At 52.0% G+C, this 23,947-nt stretch overlaps 3 protein-coding genes across 5 annotated transcripts; all 3 read left to right on the top strand.

Annotated features, from left to right (window-relative positions):
• The first annotated feature begins 7,802 nt into the window (after positions 1-7,802).
• Positions 7,803-12,029, top strand: gcm2. 2 transcript variants are annotated; one of them, XM_033380588.1, is made up of 3 exons: positions 7,803-8,288; positions 9,965-10,667; positions 10,728-12,029. In XM_033380588.1, exons 1-3 carry the CDS (start codon positions 8,278-8,280, stop codon positions 11,868-11,870), a joined length of 1,857 nt encoding a protein of 618 aa, XP_033236479.1. In that variant the 5' UTR covers positions 7,803-8,277; the 3' UTR covers positions 11,871-12,029. The 2 variants fall into 2 exon arrangements, with proteins under 2 accessions (XP_033236479.1, XP_015035754.2); XM_015180268.2 differs by lacking the exon at positions 7,803-8,288 and having other exon boundaries at positions 9,679-10,667.
• A 407-nt stretch (positions 12,030-12,436) lies between these two features.
• Positions 12,437-15,234, top strand: Trx2 (Thioredoxin 2). Its single transcript, XM_001356335.4, has 3 exons — positions 12,437-12,606; positions 14,498-14,644; positions 14,718-15,234. The coding sequence occupies exons 1-3, from the start codon at positions 12,583-12,585 to the stop codon at positions 14,865-14,867; spliced, it is 321 nt and encodes a 106-aa protein (XP_001356371.1). The 5' UTR covers positions 12,437-12,582; the 3' UTR covers positions 14,868-15,234.
• Positions 15,235-15,831: 597 nt separating this feature from the next.
• Positions 15,832-21,762, top strand: GlcAT-S (Glucuronyltransferase S). 2 transcript variants are annotated; one of them, XM_015180266.2, is made up of 5 exons: positions 15,832-16,986; positions 19,967-20,239; positions 20,298-20,560; positions 20,625-20,976; positions 21,039-21,762. In XM_015180266.2, exons 1-5 carry the CDS (start codon positions 16,470-16,472, stop codon positions 21,098-21,100), a joined length of 1,467 nt encoding a protein of 488 aa, XP_015035752.1. In that variant the 5' UTR covers positions 15,832-16,469; the 3' UTR covers positions 21,101-21,762. The 2 variants fall into 2 exon arrangements, with proteins under 2 accessions (XP_015035752.1, XP_001356370.2); XM_001356334.4 differs by having other exon boundaries at positions 15,834-16,839.
• The last annotated feature ends 2,185 nt before the right edge of the window (positions 21,763-23,947 follow it).

Raw genomic sequence — 23,947 nt, 5'->3', positions numbered from 1 at the left:
GAGCCGCAGATCCCTGGCTTTTATAGGACTCCCCACTGGAGTGGAGTCTGGGGAATCGGGGATTATGTCACCATAAAGTGCTGGAAATTGATGCGATTCTGTCCGTGGAGTGACACTGGGCGTTGGCTTCCATGTTCTTGGCGATCATCTCTGCCTCCCCGATCCTCCCTGGGAGAGAACGAGAACTCTTCCCATATCCAATTGCATGCAACATTCGCAGTAGTCCATAAATAACACGCGGCAGCAGCCACTTCCCACACACACCCATCTACAGTCGCGAGTTCCTGTAGCAGGGGCATGCCACATTGCTGCGCCTACGCAGGAGATACTCCTCCTGGAGTGGCAGGAGGCAGGCGGCAGGGGCAGACGCAGACGCAGGAGGCAGAGTGATTCTTGCTCCAGTTTTGTTGCGCAACGTGAGAACTTGTTTGCGTGCTTGCGGCTTATTAGAGATTAGGTGTGGTGCCCCCAGCACTCGCCTCTCCCTCTCGAGGGCTAACCTTTGTGACCTCTTCCCATCAAGCACTAAACACCAGATACAGATACGGCGATACGGCGATACGGAGATACAAAGACACAAAGAAGATCCTTAAATGCCCGCTAATAGCGTTTAATTGCGAGCACAAAAGGTGCGCAAGTCATAAACTTTCGGGGCGAGGACACCACCACACACCCCTCCACCACAGTCCGCTCTTTTGTGGCTGATTCCTCGAGAGATCACCAGAGAGAAAGATCCCCTGAGAGCGAGCCGATGAAGTGTGTTAAGTGTTCCTTCCATTGTGTGTATTCCTTCCTCCTTCCTCTTCATTTGTTTCCTTTCTTTTCCCTTCCGTACCGCTCCTTCCTTCCATTCCTTCCTTCCTTTCCTTTTCCTGTGAGTTCCGTGGCAGACAAAGGCGTGCTAATTGGATTTATATTGGTCGCTTCTCGTCTCTTCTCTCCAACAGTACGAAGGAAGGGTCGTCTCTGGACGGTAGTTCCCAGTGTGAAAACGTTTTGTTTCCCAAAGTAATCCAATAAATATCCCCAGATATTCCTCCCTTTCTCTTTCGAAGGGTAAATCGTATAAATTGAATGATTGAAAGTGTATCTAAAACTTCTATTGCGATACATTATAGGGGAACTCTTAAAAAAAAACTAAGTTCTCATTTTCTTTATGATTGGTCCTGCATTAGGGATTGCTGAAGTAGCAATCCTTTTGCCAAACATATACATATAGTAGTTTTAGTTGCAATTCCAAATTGATGACTTCTTTAAGATGCAGTTGCAGTGGCAGCTCTTCAGCTGCATCTTCCTCTGTGGCCGGGGGACATCTTCTGCGTCTCGCATCTCCTGTGCCTCTCCTGTGCCTCTGCTGTGTTTGGGTATTCTGTGGTCGTCGTCTACTCGCATTACCAGGTAATTGTAGCATCAACGTGTGGCAAAGGTAAAGACCCGTGCACGAGCCCGGCAGGTGGCAGGCCCAAGAGACGGCTTCGAGTGACACGACGACGATCTCTTGCCATGCGCCACAGGATGTGTCTGTGTCTGTGTCTGGGCGAATCTTGTGTCTGTTGCAAGGTGTGAGATGCGGTGTTCGTTCGAGGTTCGAGGAGGTGTGAAGTGTGTGGTGTGTGTGTGTGATTTGCCCTCGGGGCGACGCGACGTCCAAGCGAGTCTTGAGCTCTTGAGATCCCGTGGAGATTTTGTGGGATTTTCCTTATAAAAGTGTTTGGCATTTAATGTTCACTCACGATTTAATTAGTTGGCAAATGTTGACATATTGGGAACCCCATAGGAACCCGTCAAGAGTGCCGTTGTGTGGTCTTCTAGGTTGACGATCCTCATCCCGTATCGATCCTTGGAAAACACTGATAGCAATCGAAATGGAAAACACCGATAGCCATCTCTTTTTATGGACGTTTGTGGATCCTCTACTTCGATCCGTATCCCATATTTGGCACGACTGTCAAAGGAACATAATTTATATTCTGAAAATTAGCATCGAATGCGAATACCATCCCTCCCTGCCTCCCTCCCCTCCTCCCTCTCTCTCTCTCAGCATAAATGTCCTTTGACTAATGAAATGTTTACGCTCCTCAAAAAGATAGTTCCCCCCGCCTTCCCCGTTGGATATTCGAGTGGTGGCCCTTTGGCCGGTGACGAGGTCGTTCTGGGCCAAATGATTCGAGTAATTTATGGCCCATGGCCCACCAAATCGTGGTGGCTTTCCCCCCACCTCCCCTTTCCTCTCTTTTGTTGTTTTTCGTTATTCGATTTGTTGTTTACCTTCGAGGGTTTTTGGGCGTACAAATTCCACATAAAAATGCCAATTTTCGCCATGGTTTTTCGGGTTTTTCGGGTTTTCTATTCCCAATTTTATTTCTATTATTTGCCCGGTGCTTCGTCCTGTTTTGGGTCCTTTGCTAATTTGAATTTCGATGATAGTACGCCCGCGATTCTGTTGCGGATTCGAGTTCCCGTTGTTAATTAGTGGGTTTGTTGTTTCGCGTGGTTTTTGACCGGTTTCACGGGGCACGATGCCACCTTTTGGGCACGCGACAAAAAGATACAATATCGGGATATGCGGGAATCGGGGGAATCGTAATTTAATTGCATTTATGGATGCAAAGACAGAGAGAGCGGAAGAGAGATTTATGGATGCAAAGTCTGCGACTCTTTTGGCTCACTTCTCCTCCTCCTGCGCCCCCTCCTACTCCTCCTCCTGCGCCTCCTCTTGCACCTCCTCCTTTGTAGAATCGAATGGCACTTTAAATATCCATTAGACCCATGGATCTCGTCTGCTGCCAAAACAGCTGCTGCTGCTCCTGCCTTGTCCTGAAATATCAATCACTCTCCTCTCTCGCCTTCGATCTCTCCCATGGAATCAGGAATCAGCATATGCAAAAAATAAACAGCATCCGAAAGATACGAGTACTACGGCAAAAACTGTCAAAGGCAATTGTCAGTGGCTTTGTTTGGACTGTTTCCATGGGGCGGGAATCACAGACAGACAGCCACACAGAACAGAACAACAGATATCTCTGGAGTGAAGAGCAAAGTGATTGATCATATTAGGAGAGGGAGGGATCATCAATCTATCACTCTCGAGTGGGGAGTGGGGAGTGCGGAGTGGGGAGGAGGAGGCTTCTCATCTCCGAATAAATGAACGTGGGAGTTTTTCTGTTATTTGCAATGTTTGCACCTTTACCGAACGCGACTGTCGGCATTGAATGCGAGGCACGTGCTAGCCCTGGCTCGGGGCATGCACCAGGCATGTAAATCTTGCCTCCTCTAGCCTCATGCCTCATGCAGCAGCAGTGGCAGTGGCATCAGCAGTGGCAGCAAAAGGAGCCAGTAGGCCGTCCGCCAGCATAAGTTGTGTCCAAAGGAGCGCTGCGGCTGTGGCTGTTGCAGCTGTTGGGTTGGCGGCTTGCCGCAGTCTACCGTCTTCCGTCTGCTGCTTGCCACTTCCTCTGGCACTTCGTGGTCTGCTTGCAACCCGTGCCGTCTACGTGCCCTGCATCCATCCACAGAATCCCCAGCCAACCCATTGCCATGGCCATAATTTTGTTGAAACTAAATTAATTGTTGTTATTATTTACTTTGGTTCTTACTCTGAGGCCTCTCCTCTCCTTAGCACCTGTTCTCGGGCTTCCCTTCGCCCCTTCCCTGCTCATTGATATTCCGTTTCCATCCTCCTCCGATGCCTCCGATTCCTCCGCTTCCACTGTAGATCTGCGGATCTGTAATCCCCTCCGTTTTGATGGGCGGCTGATAAGTTAAGCTCTCATGAGAGAGCATAATCATAATCATAATCGTAATCGTAATCGTAATTAACTTTAAACGGTTATGCGAACCATTCACTTATTGGCGTCTGCTTACCCCCTGCCCCGCTCTTGAGGCAGGTCCAGCCGTGCGTGCCACTGGATCTTGGATTGACTCTTGATTGTGTGTGCCCTGCCCTGCCCTGCCCTGCCACATGCGGGATGTGGGATGGGGGATTTCACTCGGTCTCAGACGACAATTGAAAGTGCTATTCGCGGCTGAAAATTAAATCTGAAATCCAGTTTTAATTCTGGTTTATCTGCCAGATAGTTCTCGTTCTCTGTATCTTATCGTGATATCTGGGACACAGGAGCATTGGCTTTTGAATAAATTAATTGAGAAAGGACAAGGACACACCGTGGAGTATCTATAGACGAAAAACCTCCCAGGAGAGGGTCAACAGATAGCCCCCGAAGCGACGTCTAACTGCATCTGGAGGTAGGTGCCTCCATTCGATCGGTTGCAGCCTGCCTTCGATTATGAGGGCCTCTTCGGTGTCTCTGGAGTTCCTTGTCCCCAATCAAACTGCTCATGAAACCAAGGAGCATTAGGTCGCTCGATTGGGGGCACCGCCCAGCTGCCACACCCCCATATCCATCCGCAAATTGAGTCTGCGGCTCCAAGTGGCTCTCATTCTGCAAACAATCGAAGGATGGATGGAAGGATGGCTCTGGGAGCTGCCTGCCACTGCCAGAAGGTGATTACGCTGCCAATTGCCGAATTTTCAACAGTCCATTTAGCTGATTAAAGAGTGTGGCAGCCACCACAGCGACACAGGGCCGACGATTTCGGGCAATTTCAGTGATGAAGAAATGGCAGGGTCTTTAAGCACCTTCGGTGCGAAAATTACAGTCCACGTTGCACATAATTTTGGCACCTTCTGCGCCTTCATTACAACACAACAACACGGCACAGCACATCACATCCTTTGGATGCACTCTTTTTTCGGGGCAGGAGTCTGCTTTGTTTTGTTTTATATTTTGGGCCCCAAAGAAGTCATAAAATTAAATTTATGAGTCATAATTTGATGACTAAAAGTAATTCCCCCCGCGGGAAAATGGCTTTTCTTGGGGCTAGTGGGGGCCATCAGAGCATTCCACCCTTGTAATTGGGTTCTAATCGAACTCATTTATAAGACGAGCTGCAAGAAGAACGGGGCTCGGCCCTCCACCGAAAACGAGGGCCATTAGCATGCCCCTCCCTCCGCGATCCACGATCCACGATCCACGATCCGCGATCCAAAGACATTTGTCAAAATTTCATATGGTTTTTTGTGGGTGATGCTCGATGCTCGATGTTGGGGAGTATCAATCATTCAATCAGTCAATAGACAAAATGTTAATCCACGAGGCCCTAGAGAGCTCTGCTTTGGATCTGCTTTGGGCTTTGGGTTTTGGGGTTTTCGTGGATCTATTAGTGGACCTCCCAGCGTGACGACCAATTAATTGCGTAAATGGAAAGAAGTGCCTTTTGCCTTTGGTGTTTTGGTTTTTTGGGTTTATGGTTTTGGGTGCCACATATCACACTTCCAGCCACAGATTGCAGAAAGAACGAATATCTTTGGCTCTCTTATAGGGGCCCGCTTTTCTCTCAGTGTAGCCTCCTAGCAAATTAATTATTCACATACCTACCACTCGTATTTTTGAGGTCGAAAGCTCTGCGTCGAAATCCATTTCAGAGTACACCAATTCCAATTTTTATTGATTTTTACAGATCGATGATTAATCTCATGCGCCAAAAGGTGCCCCACAATGACAGGCCCTTCTTTGGGGTTTGGGGGAAGGGGGGAGCACGCGCTCATTAGGCACATCCCAGCGGGACTCATTCTCGGAGAGGTCTACGAATGGATGTGTCCATCGGTGTGGGGGGGGCTGGCTGTTGCTCTTTACCTACATTAAACGAGACGCAATGATTATAAAATAATGTTGAGCAATTAATTGCGAAAATACCCCCTGCCCCTGGCCCAAGAAGTGAGTGTTGCAGCTGCACCATGAACCGTGAACCCCCAGGTGAACCGCAGAGATACTCCCAGTCCCAGTCGAGCACATTTCAGCTGTAAAATTGTGAATAAGTATTTCTCTATCATTTCTGGCTCTTTCTCTGCCTCCTCCTCCTCCTCGTCTCCTCTCTCGATGTTGTTGAAATATGTATTTGTCACCCGTATCATTTGCTGTGTTGCTGTGTTTGGAGGAGCGTTAAAGCGACAACAAACGGCAGAGAAACGGAGAGGTAGGGGGGTACAGAGGTAGTGGGGGGGTATTGGTAACACAGGGGGCTAGCAAATGGCCAACAGCAACAGCAGCAGCCATTCATTTCAGCCATTTCCGCGCGCAGTTACACGGCGGCATGTACCCCTCCCCCTCCCCTGGTCTCCCTTTCTCTCTTAAGGGCCCAATCCCGTATCTTCGAGTGCGTTCAGGGGAACTCACTCCCACTCCCTGCACTCCTTTTGCCACTGCCACACATTTTAATTACGGGTCACAGTCGATGAGCAGCAGCAGCAGCAACAGTTGCCACAGTTGCCACTGCCACTGGCCTCTGGTTTCGCTTTGCATTTCCTGTCAACGGAGTTTTCCCCACTTTTCACTTGAACGACGCCGCCTGCCTATTGGCGGCTCCTCCATTTCTTTTCCGTCAGGGGACTCTTTCCTCTGATGACACGGCTTCTGCTTCTGCTTCTGCCGTTGGTTAATTGTTCCCATTGTATCTGGTGTATCTGCGATGTATCTGTATCTGTAGTTGTGCGTCTGTGTGTGCCACCAAGTGGACGCATAAATTGTGTGTGTTTTTATTGTTGTTGCCTGTGTTTTAACAGTGCCCCAAATGGCGAATGCGGGCGATGCGATCAGGTGAAAACACACACGGCCAGAGCATTAGCCCCCCCTCCCCGAAGTCTCCGCACTTTTTCTTGGCCCTCAGGGGGATCTCTGGCCCTGATATTGTTGCCACTTTAAGCTAGGCTTAAAGCCACATTCATCCATTATGGAGTACATACTCAAAGGAGAGAAGAAACTATCTTTGTTCTAGAAATTTCAGTGGAAACGATTCAGTGGATTCAGAGTAGGTATAGAGGGAGATACATATGGTATATAGAGTACAGATTCAGAGACGTTATATCTTCATTTAGGATCCATTAAAACGTGTATCTTTAGATGATTTTATTAAGAATCATAAATCATGAAAATCCGAATGATTTACCAAACATTTCAGAGATGATTAAATCTATCCCCCCCTCTCTCTATTGCCCTTCTCCTGATTGCTCTCTCTCGGTCTCCATCCTTCGCCTTCGACGGCGGAACAATGGGCGCCTGATAAGCGGCATAATAAGTAATTAAATTTCTGTGATTCTTATCGGCTGTTGCACATGGAAGCCCCTCTCCCCTCCACTCCCAATAAGCAGAACTTTAAAAACTCCCAAAGACACACACACACAAGCACAGAGAAAAGAGCAGTACTCCAGAGAGAGAGAGAGAGAGAGAGAGAGAGATGCAGTGTGTCTGCGTGTGCGTGTGCGTGTGCGCGTGTTTATCCGACCAATCAGAGGCGAGAAGTGCCGCTGCCGCTGCGGCTGCTGCTGCTGCCTGGAAGAAGCCGCTGCCTGGAAGGGAGCTCAGCTCTGGGCTCTGGGTTGTGAGTATCTGTATCTGACGGATACATTTCGGCACTCTGGGCAGCTGCGGCTCCTCTTCGCCCTGTTGGCTGTTCGTGGCCGTTGATTATGCGCCGACGTCGGCTGTCGGCTCTGTCCGTGTGTGTGTGGAGAGTGAAGAGTGGAGTTTTCGCCAAATTATGCGGGTGGTTCCGTCTTTCCATCCATCCTCCATCTGTCCACCCGCACCCCCTCTCTGTCCCCCTTTTGCCACTTGCTTTTTTGTTGGTTTTTGTAGGTGGAGCCAGAGACAGAGCCAGAGCCAGAGCCCAGTGCCAGAGCTCGCGCGTATCCATTCATTCCCTTGTTGACAAAACTTGGCATCGCTCGCACTCCGTGGCTCCGTGTATCCGTGTATCTGTGTATCTTTAGCGCTGAAGTTTGCTTTTGTCTGCTGCCGCTGCTGGGCCGTGGCGCTGCTTTTGTTTTTGTCTCTTGCACGAGGAGGAGTATCTGGCAGATACACAGTACGCAGAGTATACAAAGCGCTCGCTCCTCTCACAGGTTGCCACACAGTGAAAGGTCGTCCGTTAGCATCCGCTACGCCTCTTGTCGTCGTCGTCGTCGTCGTCGTCGCGTACGTTGAAATTCGTGAAATTAGCGACGGCTTACAGTGCGGTATCCGTGAGATACTATTCAGAGTATCTTCAGAGTCTATACTCGCCCTCTTTTAATTGGATTACAATGATTATCCATCCATCGAGTGCAGTGGCAATTGTGAAGTGAACAAGATACATCCATTAGATACAATCCGCTATCAAAAGTATCTCTGCAACACTGGGATTACAGCAGCTGATCATTAATTTGGATTCAATTGGAATATGGTTGTAATGTAAGTGAAAAAGTATCTTCCGGATGAACAAAGTACAGAAAAGATACACCAAAGTATCTCCAACCTAAAGTATCTCCTGAAGAAATCTAAGAGGGATATCCGATGGAATAGGTATCTTAGATAGAAGTAGCTTCCACTAGAGTCTCCGAGTCTCCACTCTCTGTATCTGTATCTGTAACTGTACCAATAGAGAAAGGTATCTGTAAAGTATCCCCCAATTCGCGATCTTTTGACACACATCCATCTGCATTTTCCAATCCGTTTCATGCCTCCGATGAGGCATAGCTCTCCCACACCCCCAAAAGATGGTGCCACAAATCAAACGATCAATGACAGCGTGGGGCAGGGGCAGCGGCAGGGGCCACAAAATGTAAATGATTTCCAACGCTTTATTATCACACGCTGTGGCCTGTGGCATGGAGGGGTGGGGGGGCATGCCGTGTGCACCACAACTTAGTTAATGTGGCACTCCAATCGCGACCGATCCACAGAGATGCCGCCGCGGGAGGGAGACCACACACACACACAGGTCGCCCCCTCCCCCCCCAAAAGGCGGGGGCGCATAGCAAGAGGCAGGGGCCACCAGTGAAAGGGTCACCACATCTCTCGGACATAGGAGGAATATAGAGACATATTTTCTAGGTGACAAACTTATTATGAGATTCCCGAACCCCCCGCGAGTGGGACCCCGAGCCAGAGCCAGAACGAAGTGAGATGCAATCAACATCTGAGATAAGCGAGCGACTAACGAGCGCCCAAAGAGACACCCAAGAGACACCAAGTGTCAGGCAGTCAATTTACGGGCCCAAAACAAAGCGCTAAGAACACACCGATAGCCGAGACACAAGCGACTTGCCACACGACGAACGACGGAGCAGAACAGAGAAGAACAACAGGTTCATCGAGAGATCTTAGGGGGGGGACCACCAAGTGATTGAAACGACACGACCGACACGGGTATCGGAATCGGAATCAGAAACAGAATCAGAGCCAGTGTTTGGGCCAGAGTTATTAGCCAAGAGCCAAGAGCCGAGAGCGTTCTCATTCGTGCAACCTGCTGTGGCTTCCAAGTACACATAAAAACAAAAACGCTCGAGGGAGCGCGAGGCTGGGGCCTGAATCGAAACAAATTTATGGCTAATTGCAGACCGCGAGCCGCACTAAACGATCGGCCACACATTCTCCCTCCCACACAGGGCGCGTCGCCTCGCGAGATCTGCCCCTTCAATCAAGTCGATCAAGTCTCAATCTCCGAGTCTCGTGCCTGACTCAGCCGCCGGCGCTCCACGCTCCATGCCCCACGTTCCACGCTCCAAACTGGCGCTCATTCGGATTGGATTACAAGCCAAAGAACGAGAAAGAGTTTGGAGACGGCGTTGGGGCCGGGGCCGGGGCCGGGGCTGGTGGCGGAGGCAACGGTAGATTTATGCGTTTCATGGGGCAGGCAGCATCGTAAATGCAGCAAGCATTTCATTTGATTGACAGACAGACTCCCCGCTAGAGCGAGCTTCACAGTTTAGGATGCAATTAAGATGGAAATTCCTTAAACGAGGCACTAAAACAAAGGGGAACATCCCCATCCCCATCCCCATCGCCACCAGAGTGGTGGTGGGGGATCTAAGTAGATCATCCGAGACTGAGGGATTACTCATCCAAAATGGATCTTCCCTTCACAGAAATGGCTACAGCTTCAAGTCGCAGCAAATCCTCAGCAATCAGCAGCAGCAGCAGCACCCAGATCCCCAACAGCAGCAGCAGCAGCAACAGAATCTCTGCCTCTCTGCCGGAATGACGGTCAAGACAAAGCGGGACTGGGACATCAATGACGCCATCGTGCCGCATGTGGCAGACCTGGAGTTCGACGAGTTCAGCGAGTGGAGCGACGGGCATGTGCGGCACATCTACGCGCTGTACAACGAGGAGGCCAAGAAGCACATCTCCGGCTGGGCGATGCGGAACACCAACAACCACAACGTGAACATCCTCAAGAAGAGCTGCCTGGGGGTCCTGGTGTGCTCGCAGCACTGCGTCCTGCCCAACGGGTCGAGGATCAACCTGCGGCCCGCGATCTGCGACAAGGCGCGCCGCAAGCAGGAGGGCAAGCAGTGCCCCAACAAGAGCTGCCGGGGCGGCAGGCTGGAGATCAAGCCCTGCCGCGGCCACTGCGGCTACCCCGTGACCCACTTCTGGCGCCACTCGGGGAACGCCATCTTCTTCCAGGCCAAGGGAGTCCACGATCACCTGCGGCCAGACCCCAAGAACTCGAGTGTCTCGAAGCGAGCCTTCGGCAGGATTCCGCTCGGAGGGAAGGCCTCTGTGGGGGCCACGAATCCCAAGAAGTCCGTCATCGCGGGTCTGGTGAAGCAAGTGAAGCAGCAGGTGAGTCTGAGCCACAGCCTCCTCCTCCTCCTCCGATCCTAAAACTATTCCTTCCGGCAGAATCTCATGGGAAAAGGCATCAAGGGGCATCGTCCGGCGGTGGCCAGCAATCCCTTGAGCCATTCGGCAGCCTCTGCTCTGGACATTTATCCGTTCAATGGCTGCGGCAAGTGCCACACCACCTACAGCCACTGCACCTGCCACAGCTACCTGGAGGCGGGGCAGTCCTCGAGCTACGCGAGCAACGGCGTGGCGGGGGGCTGGCCGCTGAACGGGGCGGAGGCCACGATGGGCAATCACTGCGAGAGCTCCGCGAATGTGTTCACGGTGAACCACCAGCACATCACCTACAACTATCCCACCATCTACCATGCCACGCCGGCGGCCGCCACGGCCCCCAGCAAGTCGCCGGGCCTCCCGTACGCCTGCATCTCGGAGCTGGCGGCAGCCTCCTACCAGCAGCAGCAGCATCAATCCTCCACCGGCGGCTACAGCAACGCCATGTGCCACCAGGGACCAGCTGCCACGGGGTGTGGCATCTCCTACGAGTCGAGTCCCCAGTTGGCGACGCCGGAGCCCGAGTTCATCAACTACTCGCAGATCAAGCAGCACCTCGGGGGCAGCATCCAGGAGGAGCTTTGCAAGGGGGAGGGACAGGGGCAGGGGCAGGGGCAGCCAACCGTCAAGTATAACGCCACCGTGGAGACGCAGCCGCTGGCGTACGCGGAGGAGAACTACGACTACTACTACAGCAGCCATCGGGAGGCGAAGGGACACGTCCAGGACTACGATCTGCAGCAGCACCATCCCCACGGGCATCCGCACCAGCAGCAGTTCCCCGGAGGCGTCTCCGCAGCCGCTGGACACTTCTACGAGAGCGCCAACGGCTACAACGGCGTCAGCTACTTCGACACGGGAACCACCGTGCCACCCGCCTCAGTGTCCGCCTCCACGGGGGCTGCATCGAATCCCGGCATCGATCCCGGCAGCGCTTCCGGCTATGGATCCTACTACGATCACTATTCCTCGTACGAACAGCAGATGGCTCAGGCCCAGATCGCACAGCCCTCGATCGGGGTGATGCCCACAGTGGCAGTGGCGCCGCCGCCTCCGCCCCCACCGCCCACGCTCACGTACCACCACCATCATCATCACCATTTGCACCATTCAGCGGCAGCAGCTGCCACACATGCGGCCCATTGACAGATATGTACTTAAAGGGAGGGAGGAATCACTCACTAGCTAGTAGCGTTTAGTTTAGTTTAGTGATAGTGATTAGTGGCGAAATCTTAATTTCCAAAAACGTATTTGTAGTGTTAAAGAATTGTTTTCTTTTAAAATAAATTATGAAATATGTGTTGATTCTCTACGCTGTTTGAATTTCCGTTACAGGCAGCGCCCTCTGGAGAGTAGGGGCGTTAGCACCTCGTTAGCTGTTATACCCTGTGGCTGAATGCAGTAATGTAAGCTAACAGCATGTTAGAAGAACCGCTGTTCAGGCAATGTTAAACACAGCACATGTTACGTTAACATGAAAGCTCTCGAAAAACTCAAAACTCATACATGAAACGCGAAAATGAGCCCTCTCGCTCCAACTCGAATCTACTTTGAGCTTAAAGGTATGCTAACAGAGCACTGTTAACGAAGAACTTCAAGAAATGGCCGCGGCTAGGGGCGCCAGCCAACAGCTTGCTAACAGCAAAGATTACATTTAACAGCGCTGGGCATTCGATTCGGCATCATTCATTCGAATTCCAACACCGAAACGAGCTTGCGTCGTGGCGAAGAGTGCTCTCTCTGCTCTGCTCTGCTCCTCTGCTCCACTCCACTGCTGCTAATTAAGTAACTTTTTGTACATTTTCTACCGCCGGCTCCACCGCAACACAACACAACCTCCAACCTTCCGAGCTACATAATGGTTTACCAAGTGAAAGACAAGGTGAGTGAATCATCTGTGAATAAATCGTGAATAGTCTGGGGGCGACAAGTTCCGGCTTCAATTGTGTGCTGTGTGGAATATCCCCAATTAATAGCCTTCCTCCCCGTGCCATAGTAAAATAAATGCAAATGGAAATGAAATTGGAATTGGAATTCCTCTTTCTATTTCTTCGTTTCATTTCATTCTCCACGCTTTTGCCATACGTTCGCTTACGACGAATTTAGTGGGGAAGGGGGGCCGATGGAGGTGGCTGTGTCTGTGGCCCTCAGGCAGTGTTGTTGTCGCTTTGGCGGCCCCAACGAATGTCAGGGGAGAGGGAAACAGCCAACAGCGAAAACAATCAAGAAAGAAAGCCAAAAACCAGTATGAGAATAGCATAGAGAAGCAGAGAGAGAGACAGAGAGAAACAGAGCGAAGAGAAGGTTATGATATCATCTCTCAAAGATGACCATTCCGTCTGTGGTCTGGCCAAAATGTCATGAGAAAGTGGAATTTAATGGTCTTTCATTCGGAATTATTATTGACTAATCTCCTCCACAGATATAGTCCACATGAATATGTGAATGCGAGTGTATTCAGAGCATGAGCTAGCAATAAATCGCTATCGGGTCTCGGGGCCTAATTCTGGGGGTTACGAATACTACTGTACAGGGTGTACTGTTTTTTACGCGCCATTCAGCGACAGCAGCAGCGACGGAGACGGAGATGGAGACGCAGAGCGTCCCCTCGGAAAGGGGTGGAAACCGGTTGAATGATTGCCCTGCACATCTCATTGCCATTCCCCCTCCCGTGCCCCTCTCGTAAATACAAATGAAATACCAAATATTGCGTCAGAGAGTGAATATTTCGCGTTCTCTAGAGTACAGTGTGGATTTCCTCCACTCAAGTAAATATTTAATGTACAAGCACAGGCCACCTCCTAACCATTGACCCCCCAACCCCGTCCGTTGTTCCATTTGTGGTCTACCCATGTTCCGGCTTATCGGAAGAAACCACTTGCTGGAACATTCCTAAACACAATTTCGACATTATAATTGAATCCATTCAAAGTGATTTGATCATGGAGTGAATCATCTATAGAATAGAGCTCATCTCTGGATGGATCTCTTACTCATCTTGGAACGCGTTTCCCAGAACTTGTTCCGTTTATGTTAATTCTCCACCGAAAGCCGGATTCCCATTCCACCACCCCCCTGGGGAGTCATTCCCCACCTGCCGAATGCCACAGGCCCAATGCCACCTGCCCCATGCCCACAGTAATTCCATTAGAGCCATTTCTTTGACTCTGTTTCTGCGATTACCATCGCACATACCAGCAAATTAATTAGAGGTCACCGCCGCGGAAAACGTGACAGAGGCGGGGCCCCAACAACCAACAACCAACACAAAACACCCAACAACCAACCTCTAATTTCATTTCATTGCATTTCACTCTTCTGTTCGTGTCGCTGGAGGGGTGCTCCCATTCATTTGGAATTTATAAGTGCATGCCCCACTCGTTTATTATTTAGAAACGATTCTTGTGGCATATTCATTGGGGTCTTGGCCAGAAAACATTTCAATCAAATGGAAAACTGTGCGCCGTGCCATGGGATACAGATCGGATCGAATATATAGAACAGCGGACTGGAAACTCATTAACATCTGATTAGCACCTATGGGAAAAGGCAGAGGAAGGGGATTGTGGGGGGACTGGCGAGTTTTGGGGTTGCCAGGCAACAGCAGCGCCCTTATCGCGCACATGTCAGCGATAAGGAGAGGGAGTGCTGGGAGCTACGGTGGATCCACGGGCGACGAGAGACGGGGGGAAAAGTGGGTCAATCGGGGATGGAAAAGGCACACGCACACATGATAACCACTCCATCTCTCTCTCTCTGTATCCCTCCCCCAGGCCGACCTCGATGCCCAGCTGCAGCAGGCGGGAAGCAAGCTGGTGGTCCTGGACTTCTATGCCACCTGGTGCGGCCCCTGCAAGATGATCGCCCCCAAGCTGGCGGAGCTGGCCACGCAGTACGCCGACAACATTGTCATCCTCAAGGTGAGAATCCACTGCTCTGGAGAGCCCATACATATCTATCAATCTGTAACCGTATCTGTGTCTGTCTCCGCAGGTCGATGTCGATGAATCCGAGGATATTGCCATGGACTACAACATCTGCAGCATGCCCACGTTTGTGTTCATCAAGAACACCAACAAGGTGGAGGAGTTCGCTGGGGCCAATGCCCAGCGGCTGGAGGATGTCATCAAGGCCAACATCTAGGATGGATCCGGAATGGACCGCCACACCGCTACGAGTTCTACATAAAACATTTAGTTAATTATTCCATAAGTGCAGGGAGGATCGGGAGCGATCAGGATCAAGGAGTGTTGTTTGTTTGTCCGCCAATCGATTTCCCCCCCTCAAAGGGAGCTGCAGTGCAGCTACCGAAAGAGTGCAGCAATCAAAACAGTGAGATACTAGTGGCTTTTAATCGTTTAAACATTTGCTTAATTAACAATCAAAGAACACACACACACACACACACACACACTAAACGAATTGTAAACACATTTGTACCGCCCCACAGCCCGCAAGCGTAAAAACTTTATAAGAAATAAATGTAACACCCGTTCTATCCGTTTGTAAATCATTCGCTTTCATTCAGTGGTTCCGTGGGATTCGGGGAAAGAAATACAGAATATTGCGAAATGGTAGCCAAGTCAAATATCAGTAAAAGGCCCAAAGAGCCTCGTAATCATCCAGACAATTGCAGCGATTAAATGTGTAGATTAGATAAGATACAATGTGTACGGATTGGTCATGGCGTCTACGAGTGTTTCGGGTTTCTCTGGCTAGACAGCTGTTGCTACCGTTTAAAGGGAACACATTTCAATCGCAAGATTTAGGGTTCCTTTCCTTTCGCTTTTGAAAAATACTTTCCCGCTTTACCCTTGGATTTCCAATTTGAAATTTAGCCAAGATCCGAACCCAAAATAGTGTCTGCTACTATTCAATACAACCCTGGGCCAGCTGTGGCGGTGGTTGAAAAGAGAGCCAAGGTACAAGCTTTATAAGGTTAGGTAAGGTAAACCTATGCAAAGGTGTTCCACAGGTAAGGGACATACATTGCTAGCATCCAATGAACCACTTTTATGGACCCCTAGCGGCACTTGCCCGAACCTAACCTCGTTATACCCTGCGCTCGCATGCACCTAGAAAGCATTCGAACAACAAAGGGTAGAGAGAGCGAGAGAGCAAAACAACAAAAGCAACACGGGAGAGAGAGCGAGCGAGCGAGGCAGCAGGCGGTGCAAAAGTTTATTCCGATTATTCAGATTTTTTGTCAAAGCTAGCGGCGGCGTCTTCGCGTGTTCGTTCGTCGATTCTGTGGCTCTGGCGAATATTTTGATTTGGTTTTTTATAGACCCACCGCTGCCGCCCTGTGCCCCCGCGTGTGTGACAGCCACAAAAACACAGAAACCCAGAAGAAGAAACAGAAATAACAATAACTGAAAAGAACAGGAAAAGAGAGCACAGCAGAGCAAAGCAGAGCGGCCGCCAAATGTGCTTGGAATTTGCATAATTTTCGGGTCTTTCGTTCTGTTCTCGGAATTGTATAACAGAAGGGAGGAGAGAGGAGAGGAGCGGAGAGAGGGAGGAGGACGGCTTCTGGTCCTCCCCTCCACCCCACAAATGGCAAACGCAGCCCCGCGCTGCCACCTCTGTCGCCCTCTGCATCACAGTCGTCGTCTGCGTCGTCGTGGGGTCCGGGGATGCAGCAGCAACAACGCCACTGCCAGCCCCAGATCTGCAGCAGCTGACGCCTGAAACCGCACCTGAATCTGAGCCCCATCCGCGGAGAACCGTGCCCCGAGCCGCATAATGCCAAGTGCCTATTACGCGGCACTCGACCAGCCACTGACATCGTCCGACGACGACGAGGAGGAGGACATCGAGAGGCATCAACAGCAGCACCGCCAGCGACAGCAGCGGCGCCCCAAGGGGGCCGCACCCCGTATACCGTTTCTGGCAACCCATTCCCTGCCACCCCCCATGGCCCTCCTTCGCGGCTCCAGTGGCGTCGTCGGGAGCAGGCGCCGCTGCCTGCGGACAGCAGGCCTCTTTGGGGGGGCCCTTATCTTCCTCATCGCCCTCTGCTACTTCACCCTCAACACGGACACGCGACTCGCCCTGGGACTGGGCGGCGGCGGCGGCGGCGCCACCGATGACTCCGATGAGGGAATCCACCTGGGTAAGCACTCCCAATCCCTCGGCCTGTCCCGCTTCCGGGAGTTGGCCAGGCAACGTCAGACAATTCCCGCCTTCGATGGTCAAGACCTCCCCAAGTTCGCATCCAAAAACCGAAAAGATTCAAGTATTCGCAATCCATATAGATCATGTGAGTGAGTCCTTCCTTCTCCTCAGCCCTTCCCTTCCCTATTCCACACTCTAGATGTTGCACGTTGCACCTGTCCCTCCCCTCCCCTCCCCTCTCCTCCCCTACCAACCCACGATGGACTGGAAAGTGATTTACGAGAGAGAAAGAGACCCCACTTTCACTTTCGGGTTTTCCGTTTTTGTTTTGGCTTTGGGCCAACGAAACGAATGAAACTGACCGACACCCTGATACCCTACACGAGGCCGGGGCATATGGGTTTGGGTCCGAAAAGGGGCCACTACTTTACCACCCCCCGCGCGTTTTTCGCCGCTTCGATGAGTTATGGGCCGCGGTTATTATCGCGTGTGGCTGGTCGATCCACTTCGCTTCGCTGTTTTCTGTTTGCTGTTTCTGTCGCTTCGGCTGTCAGTTTCTGGTTTCAGTTTCATGCTGCTGTTTGTTGTATTATTCATCCCCCCCCCCCCCCCCTTTCCACCCTTTCGCGGTAATTGGTCTAATTTAATAGCATTGTCTTGCAGCGTCTCATACACTCCATTGACTGGCAGCACCACACCCCTCCCCCCTTTTGTGTGCCTTCTTTGGCCTCCGTGTATTTTTATTGCACGCCGCGAAAGCCGCGCCGTGGACAAGGTCAACTGTTCCATCTAACTGGGGCTTTCCACTTCACACGGCCCTCCCCGAATGGCACGACGGGGTACATCGACTAGGGGGAGAGGAATGCGACAGACAGCTATGGATCTATGGATGGCATAGCCACGAATTCATGTGGGGGCCAAGTCTTTGCAGATCGCTTGGGATTCCCAATCTTTCGGGTAGGGTATTCCCTTCTTCTGATATCCCCCTCCTTGCTGGCCTTCTGTCGGCTATCCGTAATTTATTACCCTATTTCGCAGGGGCTTTCTTCGCTGTTCCGGGAATGGTAGCTACGCTTGCATGCCCCAATGTCCATTTTGGGGGGGTGCGGGGAGACACCATATCGATTGATTTCCTTGGCGAAAGAAAGCTTCAATTAAGGAGGCCCCCTTCGTCCCCCGTTCGTTACACAGCTCGCCCCACCCATGACACATGGGCTTTTCGGATTCGTAATCGTGTAGACACAAAATCCCATATCTGAATGGCATACCACACGAATGCGACTCCGACTGCGACTGCGACTGCGACTGCGACTCAGTTTTAATCAGTTTTGTTGAGTTCTGAATGGCACACCCCTTCTTTAATTGCACTTTTCCCATCCCCCCTTTCCCCCAGTCGGCGCCGCCTTTCGAGTAGAAGCGCCTCAAACGAGTCCAGAGTTCGGATTCGCTTTAATTTCCATGAGAAAGCAACAACAAACAGAACAAAAGTACTCAAGAGGGGGGCGGGGGGAGGTGGGAGGTGTTACCACTTGTTGCCCCCATAATCTGTGCTCTTATTGTGGGGATCATCTGTTTGTTTCGTTCCGCCTCGAGTCGAGTCGATTTCAATTTCAATTTCTTTCAATTGCGCGTGTCGAGACGATGCCCCTCCCCCTCCCACTCTCCCTCCCCCACTCTCTTCGTGTGTGTATATTTTCGGAAACACACAACAGTGCAACTCAAATTGCCATCAAAATGTCTAAGCAAATGTTAACAATTTGTAAATTTCCGCCTCTCCAGTGAATGCCATGAATGCCATGAATCACATTCATGAATCGAGAGATTAAGGAGACGCATTCATGAATGAACTCGCCACAGGCCCCGAAGAAACATTCAGCTATCGAATGTTCCGTCTCCAGCTATGACTCATAGATCTTCCAAATGGTGCCCCGATGTCTGGGTACAAGATTTCGTATCGCTGCGTAGACTCTGCTTTTTCAAGGAGCTCTGGGGACAGATATGGCTCTACTTCTGGGCCTTGGATCGTAGTATCTCCAGCCTTTCGTTATTGAATCTAGAAAAAAGTCCCGCAGGGAGGGTCCCAAGCCGCCAGTCACCAATCACGAATCAATCATATGCTTGCGGTCATATGCTTGGGGAATTCAGAATGAGTCTCCTAATCAATCCCCCGATTGCCCCATCGAGACTCCGGGTCTGCCGTCTGGGGCTTCTATGCACTTGACTCTTATTTACGTTCGTATTCATAATCGTATTCACAGGCGTATTCGTATTCGTACTCCCCAATGGCACCAATTCATCATTAAAATGGGGTACGTGCGTGGAGGTGCCTCCCTCCGTACATATCTACGGATTGCTGGTACTTCCATTCTCATTGTTAAGTGTTTGGTTTATCAGCCGCCGCAGAGGGGGACGGGGGGCAAACATACGCACATGTGACGGGGCGGGGGGGACAGCCCCACCATAAACAGTTTTTACGACTCTGATGATGATGATGGCAGACGCAGACCCTGTGATATCGGCAAACAAACAAACAAACGAGCGGCCGGCCGGCCGGAGGGGCCGAATGTGTCCATTGTTCGATTCCACCTGGAATAATCATCATTCGCGTGCTCTCCCCCCAACCCCCAACCCCCCCCTTGGGTGGGTCTCTATTTTCGTGGCGTCAATATTTAATAACTTATTAGTGCATTCGCCCTGGGGCTGGGAATACGAGCGGGAGGGGGAGAGGGTTCTCCCTTTTGTTATCCGGAGAATTATGTGTTGCATATCGTTTTATCGTTATTTGGGGAGTATTCCATTCCGCTCTCGAATTCCATTAACGGGAACCGCAGTTGCAATTACACTTGCACTTGTTTTCCGGTCTACACCGTGGGGGAGGGTGGGTGGAGACGCCTCACGCATTGGAAGATCTCTGGATAACAACTCCATTATTCCATGGCGTATAATTAGCCCGTTACTGGGATTCCATCTCCTCCCCCCCGGGGCGGGGACTGGGAATGCTTACGTGATGCCACACGAGGGATCGTGGGGGTCAATGGAGGTGCTCACCCCTCAGCAAATAGTTGAATAATTACAAATACTGATACATTCCCCCGCTCTCTGCTCTCTGCTTTCTGCTCCCACAGATGGCATCCTCTCGCGGGCCCTCAACGAGTCGCTGCATCTCTGCAGCGAGGGCCACCTGGATCAGCGGCTGTACGTGCAGGACAAGCCGGTGGCCCAGTACGGCCACCTGCCCATCATTTACTTCGTGACGCCCACGTATCCGCGGCGGGAGCAGATCCCGGAGCTGACGCGCCTCGCCCACACCCTGCTGCACGTGCCGCGCCTGCACTGGCTGGTGGCCAACGATCAGGAGGGATGCAACACGTTCATGGATGGGATGCTCAAGAGATTCGGTAATTGCATCTGTCCTTCTGTGCAGAGGAGTGCATCAGTCTAATCCTCCCTCTCCAGGCATCCCCTACACCCATCTGGCGAGTCCGATGCCCAGCAATTTCCGCAAGGTGAAGCCTGCCCCGCGGGGCGTGGCCAATCGGAGGGCCGCCCTGCAGTGGCTGCGGCAGCGGAACCTCACGGACGGCGTCCTCTACTTCGGGGACGATGACAACACCTACGACCTGGGGCTCTTCTCCGAGATCCGGCAGACGCAGCGGGTGTCCATGTTCCCCGTGGGATTCATCGCGGACTACGGCGTCAGCGGTCCGGTGGTGCGGAAGGTGCGTCTTGTCCTTGTGCGACGATCTATGGGGATGATCTCTAATCCTCTTACCTCCCTTTCAGGGCAAGGTGGTGGCCTTCCTGGACTCGTGGCTCGCGGGCAGACGCTGGCCCGTGGACATGGCCGGCTTCGCGGTGAATCTCGAGTACATGGCCCAGTTCCCGAACGTCAATATGCCGTACAAGCCGGGCTTCGAGGAGGACCGCTTCCTGCGGAGCATCGGCCTGCGGCTCGACCTGATCGAGCCGCGTGGCAAGAACTGCTCGCAGATCCTGGTGTGGCACACGCAAACGAAGAGCAAGAAGGCCGCGGTGGTGCGGCTGGAGAGCGAGTATCTGGACGGGCGCTCCAATCTGGGGGCGCTCTTTCGTTCGCTGAAGATCATGGGCGTGGCCAGTGCCTCGGACACGGAGGGTACGTGTACGCCCCCCCCTGCTTTGGAGCTTTTACTGATGCACTTCCCTCCCCTCCTGCAGGTCCCAAGGCGCTGATCAGCAAGAATGGCAAGGCCTCGGATCACGCGACGATCCTGAGCTGAGGATCCCCTCCACCACCCCACAGCATCCCACGTTCACGTTTGAATGGTACTCATTATTCAGAGGCAAACGATTCACAGAAGATGAATGCAGCTCGAATGAAGGAGATGCTGCCGGTGCTGATGCTCCTCCAAGGATCTCTCTCTCGAGATCTTCCTCCCCCTTCCCCGATTGTTAATTAGTGTTGTAGATACTCTCTCTCTCTCTCTGTCTCTCTCTCTCTCGTCTGTGTGTGTGTGCTCTCTCTCTCTCCCTTTCTCAAGTGATAATCAAATAAGAATGAAAGACAGGCAGGATTGTCCTCCTCTCTCTCTCTCGTTTCTCTCTTAAGTTAGTCGCATGCTAGTGCATGTATTAGCGCTTTAGTTAGTGGCTTCTCGTAGGTTGTATCCCCCACGAAAAAGATCTGCCACACATATCAAAGAAGAAGAGTTCGTTCTTCTCCCTGTCATCCGATCGAATCATTCATACATCGTGCGGAGGAGGCCCTGGGGTCTACTCCAAGAGTCGGATCTATGTCATAAATAAATACACCTTTAGAGTATAGAGTGTAGAATATATAAGCATACCCTGTAAGCCCGCATCCCTCGTGGCTGAGGGGGGATGGGGCAAACCCCAAACACAATAAATGCTGCGTTTTTGTATGGCTTTCTCCAACAAGCAATTTGCGCTTTTTTCCTCCCATCCGCCGCCGCTCCAAGAGGCAAAGTAAAAGGTAAGTGGAATATGAATCGCAAATGGAAAATGGCAGCATCTGCCTCCGCTTTCATTGTCTCCCTCTCTCTCTCTGTGTGTGTGTGTGTGTGTGGCAAGTGCCAACAGTGTGGCATAAAACAGCAAACAATACTTTTCAATTAACTTTCAGCTCAACCCTTAACCGTATCCGCCATCAGCCATCAGCATTTCTTTGCTCATCCGCATCGCTCTTCTTCTTCCTGCCTTCAGGAAGCCCCCCAACAGACCCCCAAAAAGCATTCATTTCATGCCGCACTAAGAAAAAGTTGCAGCATTCCCGCCTCGTCGTATATCTTCTAGATTTCGGAGTTGAATAGGGCAAGCGTCGAAGCAGGGAATACCCTGTAGAAGGCACAGAAGGGAGTATCCAAAGGGGGAGTATTTTCCTGCTGCCTTAAGGTGGGAAAACATCCTGCTGCTTGTGTCCTCCTCGATTCTCGCTTCCAAGACACCGGCAGACAGCAGGAGGTAGCAGCAGCAGCAGGAGGCCGGCAGTTCTTCTTTCTGTGGCACAGCGGCAGCAGGAGCCCCAGTGAATGGCACGAACGTGTTGCATATGCATCTTCTTCAATGTGAAGTTATGAGGCAAGAAGTTTCTGTGGAGCAGCGGCAGCAGCGGCGGCAGGATGGGCCATCCCACAGGACCTGCTACGTGTGAATGGAGGAGTACAGCAGGGGCGTGCAGCAATTGGGGGCAGATAAATAGTCGCTCGTACGCTCCGCTGCAACTCTTTGCTTCCTGCAAATTTGTTTGGCTGGAAAATTGCTTTAAAGTGCGGCAGAGGCGGGCACTGGGGCAAGGCAGGGCAGGTCTTTCATTAATACTCGAGTGGCAGGCATATAGAAGGTGGGCTCCGCTCTCGCCTAAACGAGAATCGGGAATCGCTCTGTCAAAGGACTCGTCTCGTTCCTCTTCCTTTCAAAGGAGAGGCAAAGCCAGGACCAGGACTCAGCCACGGGAATGGCCAGCGCGCGCATTAGGCCATTAAAGCTAATTATACGGAGCCCCCCACAGCCCCCCTGCCACACCGCCACATTGCCACCCGTCCCCTGCCCCAGGACATGCCCCATTCAATGCTCTAGCACTAGAGCCTGCCTCTTCTGGATGGCTGCCACACGCCTTATTAAACGCAGTCCCTGCTGTTGCCGTAATGCGGGTGCCACTGTGCCACAGCAGACAACTTGATGATGAGGTCGGGATTGATGTTGCAAATGAAGTCGTTGGCATTGCCCCTCCCCCTCTTCCCCCTCCACCTCCCTGAGCTCTGATTTTGCGCCCACTTGAACAGTAAATGGGAAAACCGCAAAGCCCTGGATGCGGACACCATTCGATGCGCGAGGATTGCATGCCCCTCGGTGCGGCAGCATAGGAAATGCAATACGGAAGTGCAGCAGTGCCCTGCGGTCCCTGGAAGTACTCTTTTTGTTTATTCATGGAATCGGGAGGTCGGGGAATCGAGGAATCGTGGCATCGTGGAATCTCGTCGCGAGGCTATCGATGGAATCTGCGAATGCGGTAGCCATAGCCAGCATTCCGCACTGCATCCGCCGCATCTTCCTCTCCGTTGTCGTTGCCGTCGTTGTTGTTGCCGTTGAGGGGTCGCAATCCACGTCGTCTAAGCACCATCCGAGGAGCCATCACTCGCCCCAGAATCATGCGGGGATGCCCAAAGTAGCGGACGGGGCGGCGGTAACCGACGCCAGAACCCGGACGGCGTCGGCAGGACCTTCGAGGGGGATGGGGACCGGGACGGGGACGGGGACCGGGACGGGGACGACGGCGACGGAGATGGGGATGGCGGCGAGGGGCCCTGCCGTCCCTGGCTGCCTCGTATGCTCGGAGAGTTCGGTCCAGCTGGTTGGCCTCCTCGAGCGCCTGGTTTATCCAGTCAAGCTCCCAGTCTGAGGTCTCCTCCTCGACGTCGGGTCTCCCGCCACGAGCACCAGTCGCGCGTCCCACCACCAGCCGGTGGGGAGAGCCGCGGCGGCGTTCACCAGAGCGTCGACGGGGTGGCTGGCGGCGAGGAGGCGGTGGCTGGCGCCCGGCCCTGGCCTCCCGGACTGCGTTGGTGGAGTTCATTGCCCCTTGGAGAATTTGGTTTATCCGTTCATGG

This window comes from Drosophila pseudoobscura, chromosome 4 (assembly GCF_009870125.1).
Source record: "Drosophila pseudoobscura strain MV-25-SWS-2005 chromosome 4, UCI_Dpse_MV25, whole genome shotgun sequence".
Taxonomy (NCBI): Eukaryota; Metazoa; Arthropoda; class Insecta; order Diptera; family Drosophilidae; genus Drosophila; species Drosophila pseudoobscura.
Note: the sequence above shows the minus strand (reverse complement) of the source record. Positions and strands in the feature narration are given on the sequence as shown.